This window comes from Molossus molossus, unplaced genomic scaffold, assembly GCF_014108415.1.
Source record: "Molossus molossus isolate mMolMol1 unplaced genomic scaffold, mMolMol1.p scaffold_m16_p_2, whole genome shotgun sequence".
NCBI classification, from domain to species: Eukaryota; Metazoa; Chordata; class Mammalia; order Chiroptera; family Molossidae; genus Molossus; species Molossus molossus.
This window is the reverse complement of record NW_023425355.1, coordinates 145,656,609-145,669,310: the sequence shown is the minus strand read 5'-3', so window position 1 is coordinate 145,669,310 and position 12,702 is coordinate 145,656,609. Positions and strand designations below refer to the sequence as shown.

Sequence of the window (12,702 nt, the reverse complement as noted above, 5' to 3'; positions counted from 1 at the left end):
GCTGGGCCTGTCAGCTGCGCCAGAGCAGAGCGAGCAGGGCTGGCACCAGGGTGCCCCGAGGGCGCGGCCCTGAGCAGCAGCACGCGCCCAGAGCTCCAGAGGGCACCCGGAAGTTCACTGTCACCAGTGAGAGGAAGGCGGGCCCTCGGGAACCAGACAGCCTTGCAGGTGGAGGGTCTCACCAGCCTGGCCCTGGGGATCTCGCTTGTGTTTACACCGTCTCTCTGGGCAAATGTGTTCCAGTCGATGGCGCACTACACCCCTGAATCCCTTCAGGCCCTTCACTGACACCCTAGTGTGGGGGTGAATGAAGGAGGACGGGAGCCCAACTCTCAAGGAAGAACAGAGCCCCAGGGGACCATCCCAGGAACCAGCAGGCATCATGTCCACGACTGCAGGGTCCCAGCCGCGGCCCCGCCCTCTCCTCTCTAATGCACCTGTGTAGGAGGGGTCACTGCGTGTGGCGCAGCCCGACTGTCTGCTGAGGTGCGAGGCATGTGAGCTCCGTCCTCCAGCAGCAGGGCAGGGCCTTGGCCTGGGGATGTCCTGGCTGCCGCTGCCGTGGACATAGTTAGAGCGAGCGTGCAGGCGCAGGTGCCGGGACGTGACGAGAGCGAATGCAGGTGCAGGCACAGGTGCCGGGACGGGATTCGTCACACCCACCCTTCATCCACAGCAGGAGTAGCGCCCGCGGGTCACAGGGCACACATCAAACCACATGCCTGGTCCTCTCCTCACAGGGGCTGCAGGGAAGGGAAACCCAGTGTGCGGAGCAGGGAGCGGCCAAGCATCCTGGGCCCGCCCCTGTGCCCACCGCGTGCTGGAATGTCAGCGGTCTGTGCAGTCCTCCCCCGATCTGCACACCAGGGCTGCACAGTCCCCAGAACCCGCGTCCAATGCGACAGTCTTGCCAGTCTCCTGGGGTCTGGCTTTAGTCACCCACATCACCCACGTCACCCGGGACTCAGTTCTCCGGCACCTCAGCATCTCCCCCTCGCCGAGGTCAGCAACTCCCAGGGCTCTGCGTGGCGCAGGACAGAGCCTCCGGGGGAGGAGCCTGGGCCCCAGCCCTGTTCCAGCAGGAGGGAAACTGGGTCAGCGCGGCAGATCCAGGGCAGTGCGGGAGCACAGAACACCTGCCTCGCAGCGCACACCCGGCGATCCAGTCCCGGCACCCTGCCTGCAGCCGGAAGCAGAGGGAGTCCTGCCACTCCCGGCACCTGCCCCCGCACCTGGCACTGGACGGCACGCCATAGACCTTCCCCTCCAGAAGCCAGGGGTCCAGGCCTAGGCCCTGCACCCCGCCCCCTTGGGTACCCCCAGGCCTAGGCCCTGCACCCCGCCCTCTCCTTGGGAGCCCTCCAGGCATAGGCCCCGCACCCCACCCTCTCCTTGGGGGCCCTCCAGGCCTAGGCCCCGCACCCCACCCTCTCCTTGGGGGCCCTCCAGGCGTAGGCCCCGCACCCCGCCCTCTCCTTGGGGGCCCTCCAGGCGTAGGCCCTGCACCCCGCCCTCTCCTTGGGGGCCCTCCAGGCCTAGGCCCCGCACCCCACCCTCTCCTTGGGTCCCTCCAGGCCTAGGCCCTGCACACTGCCCCCTTGGGAGCCCCCCAGGCCTAGGCCCCGCCCCCGCCCCCTCGGGGCTCTCCAGGACCGGCCCACCCTGCGTTTCTCACAGGCTTTGGGCTGAAAGCCCTCCCCACACCGCCGGGCACCGAGCAGAGGTGCAGCAGAGCGCCACCCTTCTGGACGGGCCGCCCGCCAGCCGGCAGCAGGCAGCGGCAGCACTGCCCGGGGGGCTGGCACCTGCGGGTTCCGGGAGCCATGGGCGATGGCGGCTGAGCGGAGGAGCTGCCGTCCCCGGCGTTGGCACAACTGGACGGACCGGAGCTGGGCTACGCTGGGCGCCCCGACACAAGCAGCTGTGCGGCTGCACCGGGCTGCCCGAGGGGACTCACGGCTTGTGCGCGGCCACGGGCCAGCAGGAGAAACCAGCACGCACAGAGCCTCAGTGTGCACAGGCACCGCTGAGGGCCACTGTATCCGCACGCACAGATGTCAGGAGTCCTCAGGGACAGCGCCGTCCATCCCCCGAGCAAGGACACTGGGGCACCCCAGGGGGAAGTGCCCAGCAGGCCGACCCTCTCCGCAAAGCCTCCTCCACGCAAACGCACCTGGCCCTACAATTCCGCCGTCTCACCCACTGAGCACCAGGTTCAACCGCCGCCACGGGCCTTTCTGGAGCTGCGCTGGGAAGACCTGGCTTTGGTTGTGAGCAGAGGCCATGTCCCAGTCACGGCCTCTGGAGTTACGTCGCTTGGCCTCGGGGAGCCTCGTCCCCTCATTCGTGAAATGGGCAATGGTGGTCAGGACTGCGTGCCGTCTGCTTGCTGACGGGATGAGGGGGTGCAGGCCAAGTGCTCAGCACCCACGGGACGCCCGGGAAATCTCTCAATAACTATTCCCTGCAGCTTGACAAGGAGACAGACAGAGCCTGGAGACAGAGCCTACAGACAGACAGAACCTGGAGACAGACAGAGCCTGGAGACAGACAGACAGAGCCTACAGACAGACAGAGCCTGGATACAGAGCCTAAAGACAGGCAGAGCCTACAGACGGACAGAGCCTACAGACAGACAGAGCCTGGAGACAGAGCCTAAAGACAGGCAGAGCCTACAGACGGACAGAGCCTACAGACGGACAGAGCCTACAGACGGACAGAGCCTACAGACAGAGCCTACAGACAGGCAGAGCCTACAGACGGACAGAGCCTACAGACGGACAGAGCCTACAGACAGACAGAGCCTGAAGACAGACAGTGGAATGACAGGAAAATGCACGGAAATGCTCAGAATGAGTGACAGATTAGAATGTTGGGGACAGGGAGCAGGGGAGGCACGGAAGACTCACGGTGCTGCCCCGGCCTGTCGGGTAGGAAGGCCCAGTGGTGACCAGGAGGTGTGGATGGAGCTCGAGAGAGCGGTGAGGGCAGAGGCTGTCGGAGGAGGAGGTCCGGCTGCAGCCGTGAGCTCACAAGCGATCTCCCAGACAGAGGTGTCCAAGGCACAGGCACGGGGCCACGAACAGAAGCCAGGAGGAAGCGGAGGGCATGAGGGAGACAGAAGAGGAAAGGTCAGGCAAGCCAAGGAGACGGATTCCCAAGGACAGTGGGAAGGATTCATGACGCAGAAAACTCCAGAAATGTAAGGAAACAGTGCCCACTGGGGCAGGGCAGGCATCGCTCCCTTGGTCCACACAACGTCCCCGGGCTGTAGGGCAGAAGGCACCTTGCGGGGAGGCTGGAGAGGGCCATCACGGAGCAGGGAGGAATGGCACCTCCCTCTTCAAGAAGCGTGGCCGAGGGTGGAGACACAGGGAGACAGACCACGGAGGGACGCAGGGCTGGAGCAGCACTGCTGCTGCGGTGTACAGGGTAGGGTCCGCATACTGTACGCTGAGAGGTGTACGCATGGGGGAGAAAGGAACAAAGAGCAGAGCCACGGACACTGGGCAGCGAAGGACAAGCACTTCCTGCCCGGAGGAAGGAGGGCCAGGATCCCAGGGGACCGTTTCGTCCCGACGGCAAGGAGGCAGTGACGCAGTGACGCCTACGGGTTCCTGGGAGCTCACCCCAAGCTAGGGCAGGGGTGAAGAGGGCAGCGGTGCGGCCAGCCGCAAAGGCAGGGCCCCGTCTCTTCCCGCCCATGGGCAGAAAGAAAGCATCGTGGATATCAGGGCAGGTGCGGTGCTGGACGCTGCAGTACTACAGCTGCAATTAGGGAACGGTGTAAGTTCTCCAGGCGACTTCCCCGAAGCGCCATCCGCTCACTGAGTGGGGATATTATTTTACTTGATTCAATAACAAACACTAATGGAATCAAGAAAGGCTGCCTAATGTATTCGGATGATTACATCTGTTTTGCAGAATCATGTTAAACAGTGCAGGGAGGACCGTGGGTCAGGTACCCGTGTGGTCTTCCACCTGATTGTTTTACCAGAGCCAGAGGGAAAAAAGTGTCTGAAACAGAAATGTTTATGCGCCACAATTATGATGTTTTCAAGACAATTCTCGTCAGACACCCCGAGGAAGATTTTAAACCAAGGCATGGGCACCTTACAGCCCGGCCGGCCCCTCCTGCTGACACGGAATTAAGTGGAGGCTTCAATAGGGCCAACGTGGTCGTTACCGGTCTCGAGTTCTCACCTACGCCCCGCGTCAGAAACTTGATTTTCAGGTGCGATCCATTCTGGCATGGCATGGTGTGCACAGCCACAGGCTGTATGCCCATCACTTTCCAAGCACCGCGTGCTAAGACGTGACAGGCCCCTGGGCATCTGTGTAATGGGGGTGTCGGGGGATGTGTCCTGGGGGCCCCCTGCTCTGGTACACTGCATGACATCGCATCTACCCCTGGAAGCCGACAGAGCACAGCTGAGCTTCACAGTATGGCAGTTAGAAAAGAAAACATCAACAAGTAAACAGCCGATAACCAGAAAGACAAAAGGGACCCCTGAACCCGGAATACCACTGTTCAAGGAGAGGCAAGGAGCAAAGAAACCAAGGGTTCAGGGGAAAACAGTGCGTGCTCCCCACGACGGCACCCAGTTTGTGCAGCTCGCACCCCAGGTGAGACCAGACTGCGAGGGAGAGGGAGCTGGGGAGCCCGGGGGAGGCCACGTGCACCTGCCCCGCCAGGGCTCCGCTCAGCCCTCGGGTCCCAGTGCCAGCCGGACGAAAGTCCCATTGATCTGCACTTTGCCCTCACCGCCGTGGCGGTTACAGGAGCAGCTGTGGACCAGGAAGCACTGACTCCCTGAGGACGGGAGTGGACGCCAGGCCGACGTGGTTCAGGTCGACCAGAAGGCAGAGCCAGGACGCTGAACCCGCCCACTTCGCGGCATGATTGATGCTTCCCGATCACACGCGAGTTGTCTCTGACATACAGCACAGCCTGCTCTTGCCTTTCCTGACCCCCAGAGCTCTGACTGCAAGTCTCGTTGGCCCTGAAAGTGAGCCCAGGTGTCCGACGCCTCCATGTTCTAGGCCGGACTCCAGACACCGTCCCAGCCTCCGCATACAACAGTTCTTATCAAGTACAGTAAACTGAGAAACTCAAAGTCAGGGCCCCCTTCAGGGTGGGCCCCGCTCAGGCCAAAGGCCTCACGCCGACCTGCAAAGGTCAGCCGCCTCCTTTACAAAGGTGGACGGGACCACGTCTCACCGGGCAAGGGGACAGAAAACCAAGCACGGGCCGTCGGCTCCCAGGGCGGACAACAGCTGAATGAGACCCCCAGCAGAGAATGCACGCAGCAGAGGTGGAGAGGCCTCCCTGACGGAGGGCGTGAGCATTCTGTCACACCAACTGGCGTCTCTGCCTAGGGGACACCCCCAAGCATCCTTTCTCTGTCCCGCCGCCCTAAAGCGCAAGGGCTCTTTGGGAACCCACAAATTCAATCGCACCATGTGAGCAGTACCAAGAGACGCCGGAAAAGCTCCACGTTTAACCCTCACACGTATTACACGAGGTCTGATGACAACGTACTGGGTGGGGCCAAAGTCGATGTACAGTCCTTCCTAGGGAAGTAATACAACCGATAAACAATAGTGCCAGAAGGAAGTCCGGGTTTCAGGTACCCACACCTGCTTTTGCCCGGGCTGTCTGTTGAGTCTTGGGAAAGGTAACTATGGCACGAGCAGTTACTATGTCACATTCTGGTTCTGTCACCTGCTGCATGGATGTCCCCCAGTCTAAAGAAGGGAGCCCAGGAGGGTGAGCCGGACCGTGTGAGATGGGCTTCCGGGCACAGACCGGACAAGACAGAACTGCTGCAGCACCGCGAAGCCCAGACCCTCCAGCAGCCCGTGGGGTACCGTGGGCCCCACACAGACAAACGGACACCTCCAAACAGGCTCACGTGCTCTCATCTGGCAGGCCGGAAGCGAGAGTGCGGACCGGTGCACAGCAGGCCCTCCGTTCCGCTCTGAGGGCGAGGCGTGGGTCACCCCTTAAAATCCTGCAGCCCCCCTGGACTTAGAGACCTGGTAACCGACAACGAACACTGCAAAGACTTCCCCTCACAGACCTACCGTATTTTCTGCTGATTTCTTTTAGTGAATTTGGAAATAAGCTTATTTCTTTTGGCTGATATTTTTTAGAGTCTAAATAGTCACCGAGTCAGGCAGGCACCCGGCAAACACACTGGACGCTGTCTCACGTTTTACATATACCCAAATTCCCAATTCGGCATATTCTTAAAAGCCACCTCTGCTTGGCCCCATTCTCAACAGCAGACGCCAGGGGTTGCGTCCTAAAGGTCTGGACCTGTCCCACCCAGTGAGGTAGCCGCTGTCCCGCCCATCGTGGCTGCTGGGCACGGGAAATGCGGCCACGTCCGCCTCAGACCAGCTCTGAGTGTGACGTGCACAGACTATGAGTGTGACTTCAAAGCTTGGCTATCAAATACGAACAGACAACAAACACCTCAATGACTTGTGAGGCCGATCACGGGCTGAACGACAACCTCTGGCTTGTAGGACAGAAAAGCGTGTCCCGCTCAAGCGCCGCCTGTGTCCTTTCATTTCTGCGTCTGTTGCTGGTAGAAAACTAGGGTGGTGTTTCCAACAGGCCTGCTCCAGACCACCAGCTGCCTGCTCTTTCAGTCATTTATTTACTTATTTATTTTTCTTTAATGATTTTGAGAGAGAGAGGAAGGGAGAGAGAGAGAGAGAAACATTGATGGGAGAGAGAAACACAGATTGGCCACCTTCTGCACGCCCCTTACTGGGGATCGAGCCTGCAACCTGGGCATGTGCCCTGACCGGGAATCGAACCCGGACCTCTCAGTCCATGGGACCACACCCAATCCACTGAGCCACACCGGCTGGGCAAACTTCCTTGTCTTTTAAAGAGAAGGGCCCATCCCTGTGCCCCTTCCTTCATTTATTCACAAACTAGACCACCTTCCCTACCCAGGAGCTGAGGTTCTGGGAATTCCTGCCACTGTTCTTTCTCCTCCAGAGTCTTGTCCTGGTCCAGACACAACCTCAGTCCCCTTTTCTCTTTCCCTAAATGACAGTGAAAGCCGAATAGATTACCTGGATCACAGCCGACTGCTGCCTCATGTCAACAAAAACTGAATCCCACACTGTCCTTTCTGTTTGAAGGGACGATGGCATCGTCCGCTGCAAACACACCTGGTGTGCCCCGAAACGTTCCCGCAGAGATCTGTCTGAGGAAAGACCGTGGCCCTGGCAGAGCGCTCCGTGAAACTGCACTCGGTGTCGCTGCCTTGAAAACCCAGCGCAGGGGCTACAGTCACAGAAAGAGCTGCTTGGGGAAAGGCATTCAAAACCCCGAAAGGCAGACCTGCTGCAAAAGAACTCATTATAAACTGATGATACATTGTTAGGCCAACAACAGATGTACTTAAATGAGGCGCTTAAGAATTCCAGCACACATAATTGGGTAGATTAAATGAGATAAACTAGCCTACTTCGAAACGTAGGGTTTTAAGCGAGGCGTTTTGAGAAGAGAGTAAACAAAGGTGAGCTGCTGAGAAATCTGTGCAAGGCCTTACTACCTCAAAGAATGGCCTGGGCAAGAAAGGTAAAAAAGGGGCAGGAAGTGAGTAACAAGCTAGGTCTCCTCTTCCCAAATGCCACTAATTCTTGGTTTTCAGGATTCAACTTGCTTGAACCAGCCAAGAGGCTGATAGCAGCCTGCAGGTATGGCCCCTACGTCACACTGCATGGCTTCAGGCAAGGCTAAAGAATCCAGAGCCTGGAGTAAGCACCGCCTCATTTAGAACGCTAATAAATGTAATTGTCATGAGACATCTCGGTTTGCATTAAAATTCATGTGACTCCCACAGCAGGCTCTCTGGACCTTCCATTAGTGGGTAAGGAAGTGGACAATTTCACCACTCAACCACCTGAGCAGGAAAATTCATGTCTACAAACTACACTCGTGAATCCCAGCAGCTTGGTGACATTGAGTCACGGCAGAATTAGTGGCTGCATACACTGTTCTCTCCACTTAGTGACCTCTATGGTTCGGTTTTGTTTTGCTTAGAAATTCATCCGTTTATCTCTCGGCGTCCGTAAGTAAAGAGGCTGTTTAATTTGTGTACCTTTAAAAAAAAAACCAGTCTCATTACCACTGAACCACCTAGCAAGCAGTGTGATCAGCAGGGGACAAGGTGACACTCCCCATGTAAGATGAGAACAGCACTTATATTTAGAAGCAGAGCTATCTGGAATCCTTTCTCAGCTTTGCTCCTTGCTAGCTGGGCGACCTCGGGCAAGGAACTTTCGCTTCCTGAGTTGCAGTGTTCTGGTTTCTAATGAGTCGCTGCCGCGATTTCCTGTGGCCTTGCAGGACTGGAGATGAAGAAATAACATGCACGCCCCGCCGGGGCAGTTTCAGTCCTCTCTGTAAAATACGCGGGCGTGTTTCAAGTCCTTTGCCGCCTTCCGGGGGCTATGGGGTGAGGCTTGGGGGTGGCACTCCGGGAAAGGTCTCTGTGGCTTATAAAGTGAGCCCGTGGCCCCTTGATGTGTACTTGAACGCGCCTTGGACAGGGAAGTTCGGGCCTACCCCGCTCGGCTCTGGGCTCTGGGCTGTTTAGTGCACACATAGGCCTGGGCTCTGGGCTCTGGGCTCTGGGCTGTTTAGTGCACACACAGGCCTGCAAGGCTGTCAAATCCCTAACTCAGTGTGCATCTCAAACTTCCAGACTCGAGCTCAAATGCACACTGTGAGCGGGCAGCGGTGGGCCGGGGCCCCGGTTCTACACTTCCGGGCAGCTCCCAGGGGGGCCCGTGCTGCAGGACACCCCGGCAGCCAGGACACTCAGCAGGGCCGCTGCACTTGCGCCCCGCGGCCCTTTGGGGCTGCACAGTGCGGAGTGGGGTGGGGCGGTCGTGTGCACTGCGGGAGGCTTGGCAGGCGCCCGGGCCTCCACCCCCCGGATGACAGCACCCCCACCCCCTCGAGCGAGGGCACTTCTCATGCCTCCGGTCACTGCAGATGTTCCCAAACCGGCGGGGGCGGACAGCTGCTCGGGAAGATGCTGCAGGCAAGGTGCGTGCCTCTCGGCGCCCCGGCCCCGGGGCCGGCAGGCGGGGGTCCTCGGCCCCGGCGCAGACGGGGACACTGAGGCCGTGCGGCGCGCGCACGCGGCCCCCGCGGCCCGACGCCGATCTCCCGCCCGCGCGGGGGTCCCCCGAGCGCCGCGCTCTCCCGCGCCGTGACCCGGAAGTGGGCGCCCCGGACGGCGTCGACGCCTGGGCCCCGCCGCCCGCCCGCCTGCCCACCCGCTCGGGGGTCCGGGGCATGGCCGCCGCGCGCCCCCGACCCGGAGAGCCCACGCGCCCTGCCCGCGCCCCCCCGGACAGCCCTCGCGGGGTGCGGCCGAGGCTACCCACCCAGCAGGAGGCCGTCCATGTCAAAGAGTAGGTGGGTGACAGGCCGTGGTGAGGGCATGGGCGCCGCCATTGTGCCGCCGTCTCACGCAGGTGGGGGCGGGGAGGAGACGCGCGCCCGCTGGCCCGCGCACGCGCGCTCCGGGACTCGCCGCGCGGCCCTGGACGCTCTGCGCACGCGCGGCCCCGCTGCTCCTGGAGCTCGCGCCCGGAGCCGATCCCGCGCACGCGCGCTCTTCGCCTGCCCGCAGCATTCCAAACCCACGCTGCGCACGCGCGCCCAGGGCTTCCGCAAACCGCGCGCCCTGAGGCGGCCCGCGCACGCGCCTCTTGGGCCCGTTCGGATACGCGCCCTGTGCTGCTCCCGCGCACGCGCGCTCCGGGCATCGCGGGCATGTCCCGCGCACGCGCGCCTCGGCTGTTCTTGTTGGAGCCCGGCTGGGGCAGCCGCCAGCGGGACAAGTTTGCCGGCATCCACCTCCGCTCCCTTCACAGCTGTAAAAGGGCCGGGCTGCTCAGTCCAGGGGCCGCGCGGAGCCGATTTCCCAGTCTGGGGGCAAATGCATGGCCTGATTTTGGAAAGGGCGCGATGTGAGGAAGCAGGGGACGCCTAGAGGATGGAGCGCGGGATGTTGGGGGAGGGGTGCAGAGGTTGCTCGTGTTGGCGTCCCTGTGAGCTGCCAGGTCGCAGTGCGGGCAAGTGGCCTTGGTCCCGGGAGCCTCAGGGGGTTCCTCCGAGCCCCCCGGGCGCATGCGCAGGGGCGCGGGCCTGCGGTCTTGGCACCTGTGTCCCTGGAGCATCTCCCCAGCATCTCGGGCTGGTGCATTGTCCCCGGGCAAACCCCCAAGGCCAGAGTGTGGTGGGAAACACAATGATAAGAATGCTTTCCATGCCTTGCCGCCTTTCCTTCTGTTCTATAAGCCTTTGCTCCCCTTTTACCAACCTTCCTGAGTGCACCCCGAAGAGCATGTTCACCCCGCTGTTAGAAACACATTTCTGTCCCCGTTTCTACTGATGTTCGTTGACTTGCAAAGATGCACGTTGAAGCACCAAGACAGGGCCTTTCAAGAGACAGAACCAGGAAAACCCCAGAGACTTAAAAGGTGAGGGTGCATGTCAGGTGAGGTGGGTCACCTGTGCTCGGGGACACACCTGGATTCAGCAAGCTCATCAACGGAAAGGGCCGTGAAACCTCCGTGCCTCAGTTTCCCCGTGCATAGCAGGCTGTGTGCTAAGTGAGAGGAGGCAGGTCAAGGTTAGTTCTGCAAAAATGTGTCCCATTAATTTATGTCTTTAGATCTGTGGCTGTAAGGAACTTCCCCCCATTGAACCCAGTCGTGATTCTTCACGGAGGACGGGACCTCGGAAAGGGGAATTCGTCAGCCAGTTAGGGAACTGTGGCCCAAGGTGCGAGGCTGTGACCCAGAGGACCACGAACGGGGTGGTCTAAACCAGAGAAACGTCTTGTCTCACAGTTCAGACCAGAAGTCTTGATCAAGGTGTCCACAGAGTTCATTTCTTCCCAGGCTACTCTCCTTGGCTGGTACATAGCCTTCTTATCCAGTTGTCTCTTCCTGTTGTCTTCTCTCAACGTGTCTAGTTCTGTGCCCAAATTTACCCCCTCGGGTAAGGACAGCAGTCATAACTGATTACCCTCCACCCCAATGACCACATTTTAACTTGATTAAGGAAAGAGTCTGTCTTCAAATAAGATTACATTCCGAAGTCCTGGGAGTTTGAACTCCAACAAACCTTGCTGGGGGCACCCAGCGCAACCCCTTACAGGTTCATCACACAGAGGTGGGTGGAGTACCTGGGCTATCTCAGGCCTCACCTGCTGGGCCTTTAGAATTCTTCCCAGTTGCCTTCCACTGTATGTGCACACTAGACAGCTGTTTTTCTTTGCCGTTGCAACAACGTTACATTTCTATTGATTGCTTCGATAAAAGGAGTGCTTTTGAAAAAGGCTTAAGAGCTGCAGCGCTAGGACTAGGAACTAGAACCTGCACAAGGACTCGGATGTGATAGCCGATCTCGAATGCATCTAGTGGATCTCCAGGGGGGCAGAGTTGGTGCCTGGTAAACCGCGTAGGGAGGTGCCTGGGTTTTGCAGCCTCCCGGAGATGGCTGAAACTCGGAGCAAACACAGAGCTGCGGGTGATGACGGTGTCAGGCATGCTGGGACAGGGGTCCTTGAAGAGGGTCCCCCTGGCTCTGTTTTGGCCACAGCAGGTCGGGCCTGGCTGTCGGGGAGTCCACTGCGTTCACTTACAGGAACCAAGGTGCCGGCTGGGAGCGCCCCTTCCTCTGCGCTGACCTGCCGAAACCTGATGGGGATGGAGGAAGAGATGCATGGGCCAAGCCGGTGTACTTCTGCTCCCCAAAGCCGTGGAGGCGTGGTTCACTTCCTGAAGTCCCTTTCCACACTCTTCACAAACATCCCGCGTAGGCGGAAGTCACCCCTTCACTTACAAACAAAACCGACTACTCTAAAGCTTCTTGGCCGCAAGCTAGAGTGGAAATCCGTGACCATGTGTTCCTTCTCCACGGGCCTGCGCAGCTCACTCGATGCCTTCTAGGTTTTCATAATTCCAACAGCCAAAGATGGACAACTCGTGTGAAGTGTCTCTTCTGTGAAGAGCCAGGATGGATTTTCTTCCAGGAATCGATGTCTTTTTGCAAACCTGTTCCCTCCCTGGGGCAACAGCTTACTTTTTTGACAGCTTTGTATGCAACCGAGAGGGTCCAGAAACCTGTCACGTCCAGCTCTGGGCAGCTCAGTAACCACTGATGAGACCCATCGAAAGACGAGAATGTCTCACCCGTGTGTAAACGTAAACGCCGTTTATCGAACGACAGAAGGACGCCCGGATGTACACGTAGGCCCGTAGGTACAGCTGCTGTGAGTACAGCCCTGGGGATGGCAGCTTGCTCGTTGCTGTCTTGGTCCTCGAGTTCTTCCGAGAAGTGTTTGCTTTACCTGTTGTGCTTGGAAAGCCTCTTTGGCCGAGGTGACCTTTGGAAGCTGTCCCAGCCCTTCCGTTCACCCTCAGCAACCCCATCTGCTTCCCTTTTTCCTCCTCGTTTTCTTCTTTCTTCCTCTTCCCTCCCTCTCTCTTCCTTTCTTCTTTGCCCCGAACGTTGTGGGTCTTGTTGGAACCCAGGAGAGTCAACCTCACTCGGACACCAAGTGATTTTGAATATTAGGAGCTTTATGACCTGCGCAGGGACTGCAGCCAACCTACACTGAGGTGAACTGCAGCCCCGAGCTCAGGGGG

General features: G+C 59.3%; 1 protein-coding gene across 1 annotated transcript in view; it reads right to left on the bottom strand.

Moving 5' to 3' along the window:
* Positions 1–9,508, bottom strand: part of LOC118636566 (pseudouridine 5'-phosphatase) — a 41,837-nt gene extending 32,329 nt beyond the window's left edge. The window contains exon 1 of the mRNA XM_036271702.1: positions 9,427–9,508. Within this exon, the coding sequence (XP_036127595.1) occupies positions 9,427–9,496 (70 nt within the window). The 5' untranslated portion in view covers positions 9,497–9,508. The remainder of the gene's footprint in view (positions 1–9,426) is intronic.
* Positions 9,509–12,702: the final 3,194 nt, after the last annotated feature.